Below are 2,500 nucleotides of genomic sequence, written 5' to 3'. Positions count from 1 at the left end.
GTGGCACCGAATTCACGGAGCGAGCAGACGGCGTGCGACCGCTCGATCCGTCGGTCGGCGCGCCGGCGTGCCCTTCCGGCCCTGCCCCGACCTCCCCGATTTCCCACAGTTCTTAGCGAGTCCTTCCAGCGCGCATGCTCCGTCCAGTACTCTCCCGGGGGGCTCGTTGCGGGGACTCCATCTCCCGTGGCCCTTTGCGGCAGACTTCCTCTCCGGCGTTAAGGCTTTCCCCTGCCCCGAGGCTGAAAGAAGAAACGTTCTCTGCGGGGCGGGGAAGCCGGGGGAGTAACTGGGACTCTCTTTAGGCGGCACGGCTGCGGCCGACCGGGCTCGGCCGCCTCGGCGCCGCCGGGAAGAGCCGATGTCCGAGAGTAGCGGCTAGAGCCGGTCTCGGGGCTTAGCGCTGCGCTTTCTGCCCGGCGCTCCGAGCGTAGCAGCCTTTCCCCTGCCCCGAGGGTGAAAGAAGAGACGTTCTCTGCGGGGCGGGGAAACGGGGGGAGCAACCGGGACTCTGCCCGGGTGGCACGGCTGCCGCCGCCTCGGCTCGGCCGCAGAGGTGCGCAGCGGGTAGAGTTGTCGTCCGTGCCCGGCGGGTAGACCCCTGGTCCGAAGCCGGCGGGTAGACCTGGTGTCCCGGTGCAGCGGGTAGACCTGTGGTCCGGGCTCGTCGGCTCGAGCCGCTCTCCGAGTCGGGTGGCTGGAGCGGGTTCCGAGCGCTTAGCCGAGGCCCTCGGCGGGTGCCGAGGCGCCGCCGTTCCTGCCCGGGGCTCCGAGTGGGAAAGAGAGGGCGTTGTCCGCGGCGCGGGTCCAGAGGGGGAGTAGCTGGGACTCTCTTAAGGTGGCAGGGCGGCGGCCGACTGGGCTCGGCGGCGGGGGTGCCGGTGGGTACAGCTGCTCTCGGAGCCCGGCGGGTAGACCTGTTGTCCGAGCCCGGCGGGTAGACCTGTTGTCCGAGCCCGGCGGGTAGACCTGTTGTCCGAGCCCGGCGGGTAGACCTGTTGTCCGAGCCCGGCGGGTAGACCTCTTGTCCGAGCCCGGCGGGTAGACCTCTTGTCCGAGCCCGGCGGGTAGACCTCTTGTCCGAGCCCGGCGGGTAGACCTGTTGTCCGAGCATGGCGGGTAGACCTGGTGTCCGAGCCCGGCGGGTAGACCTGGTGTCCGAGCCCGGCGGGTAGACCTGGTGTCCGAGCCCGGCGGGTAGACCTGGTGTCCGAGCCCGGCGGGTAGACCTGGTGTCCGAGCATGGCGAGTAGACCTGGTGTCCGAGCCCGGCGGGTAGACCTGGTGTCCGAGCATGGCGGGTAGACCTGGTGTCCGGGCCCGGCGGGTAGACCTGGTGTCCGAGCCCGGCGGGTAGACCTGGCGTTCGGGTTAGGCGGGTCGACCTGGTGTTCGGGCCCGGCGGGTAGACCTGGTGTCCGAGCCCGGCGGGTAGACCTGGTGTCCGGGCCCGGCGGGTAGACCTGGTGTCCGAGCCCGGCGGGTAGACCTGGTGTCCGGGCCCGGCGGGTAGACCTGGTGCCCGAGCCCGGCGGGTAGACCTGTTGGCCCGGGCTTCCGGGCCGACCCGTTCGCCCAGTCGGGCGCGGCCGGCCTCGTGCCCCGCCGGGTGCTGTCGAGCATCAGGTCTACCCGGTTCCGGGGCTGGCGAGCATCAGGTCTACCCGGTTCCGGAGCCGGCCGATGCGGCCGCCGCGGCCGCCGCCGGCGGCCTGCGCCCCGGCGGCGTCCCGGCGCAGGGCCACCAGGTCTACCCGGCTCCGGCGGGACTTAGGCGCCTGTCGGCATTTTCGGGGTAGACCTGTTGTCGCGGCCGGCCCCGGAAGTCGGCCAAGGGGTCGCTGTCGGGCGCCGCCTCCGGTTAGGTCTAGGCGAGAGGCGGCCTGCTCTCGCGCGCCTCCCCGCTGAGGAGCCTCGAGCCGCTTCGGAGGCGCGGCGGCGCCAGGACGCGTCTGTCCGTATTGTGGGCAGGGGTTGTCTAGCAGCGCGGGTTCCGAGGGCCCCTTTTCTTCCGCGTCTGCTGCCGCGCGGCCTTCGGCGCGTGCCACGGGCCGGCCAACCCCACGAGCGGCAGGAAGGCCGGCGCGAGAAAGCCGCGGGGCTCTCGACCGGCTTCCTCGGGCGGGCCCGATGACGGGAGAGGAAGACGAGAGCCGAGCGCGAAAGCGCAGCCGAGGGAGTGCGGGACTGGGACGGCCGAGGGGGGCCCGCGGGGGCCCGACAGCAGCGTCCAGCCCGAGCCGGTGGCGGCTGCCGGCTCCCTGAGGGCCCCGGGCGAAGGCGATGGTGTGCGAGGGCGGCGAGGCGGCGGCGTCTCGTCCTTTCGGTGGGCCGGCCTTAAGCCGGCGCCCGTCGTCCGGCGGCGGCGGCGGGCATTGTTGCGGGCGGTTGGCGGCCGGGGCTCGAAGGGCCGAGCCCGCGCGGGCTTTTTCCCCGGCCGCCTCCCGAGAGCCCCGAAGATGGCCCGGGCCTGGGTGGCGGCGCCCTGTCCTCGGCTGCC

The 2,500-nt window shown here is 73.1% G+C and overlaps 1 protein-coding gene across 1 annotated transcript in view; it reads right to left on the bottom strand.

Annotated features, from left to right (window-relative positions):
• Window positions 1-1,628: 1,628 nt before the first annotated feature.
• Window positions 1,629-2,500, bottom strand: part of LOC135408406 (collagen alpha-1(I) chain-like) — a 3,893-nt gene continuing 3,021 nt past the window's right edge. The window contains exon 3 of the mRNA XM_064643568.1: window positions 1,629-2,500. This exon is cut by the window's right edge and continues 679 nt beyond it. Within this exon, the coding sequence (XP_064499638.1) occupies window positions 1,629-2,500 (872 nt within the window).

This window comes from Pseudopipra pipra, unplaced genomic scaffold (assembly GCF_036250125.1).
Source record: "Pseudopipra pipra isolate bDixPip1 unplaced genomic scaffold, bDixPip1.hap1 HAP1_SCAFFOLD_442, whole genome shotgun sequence".
In the NCBI taxonomy this organism is placed as follows: Eukaryota; Metazoa; Chordata; class Aves; order Passeriformes; family Pipridae; genus Pseudopipra; species Pseudopipra pipra.
The sequence above is the reverse complement of the archived record's forward strand: the minus strand, read 5'-3'. Positions and strand labels throughout refer to the sequence as shown.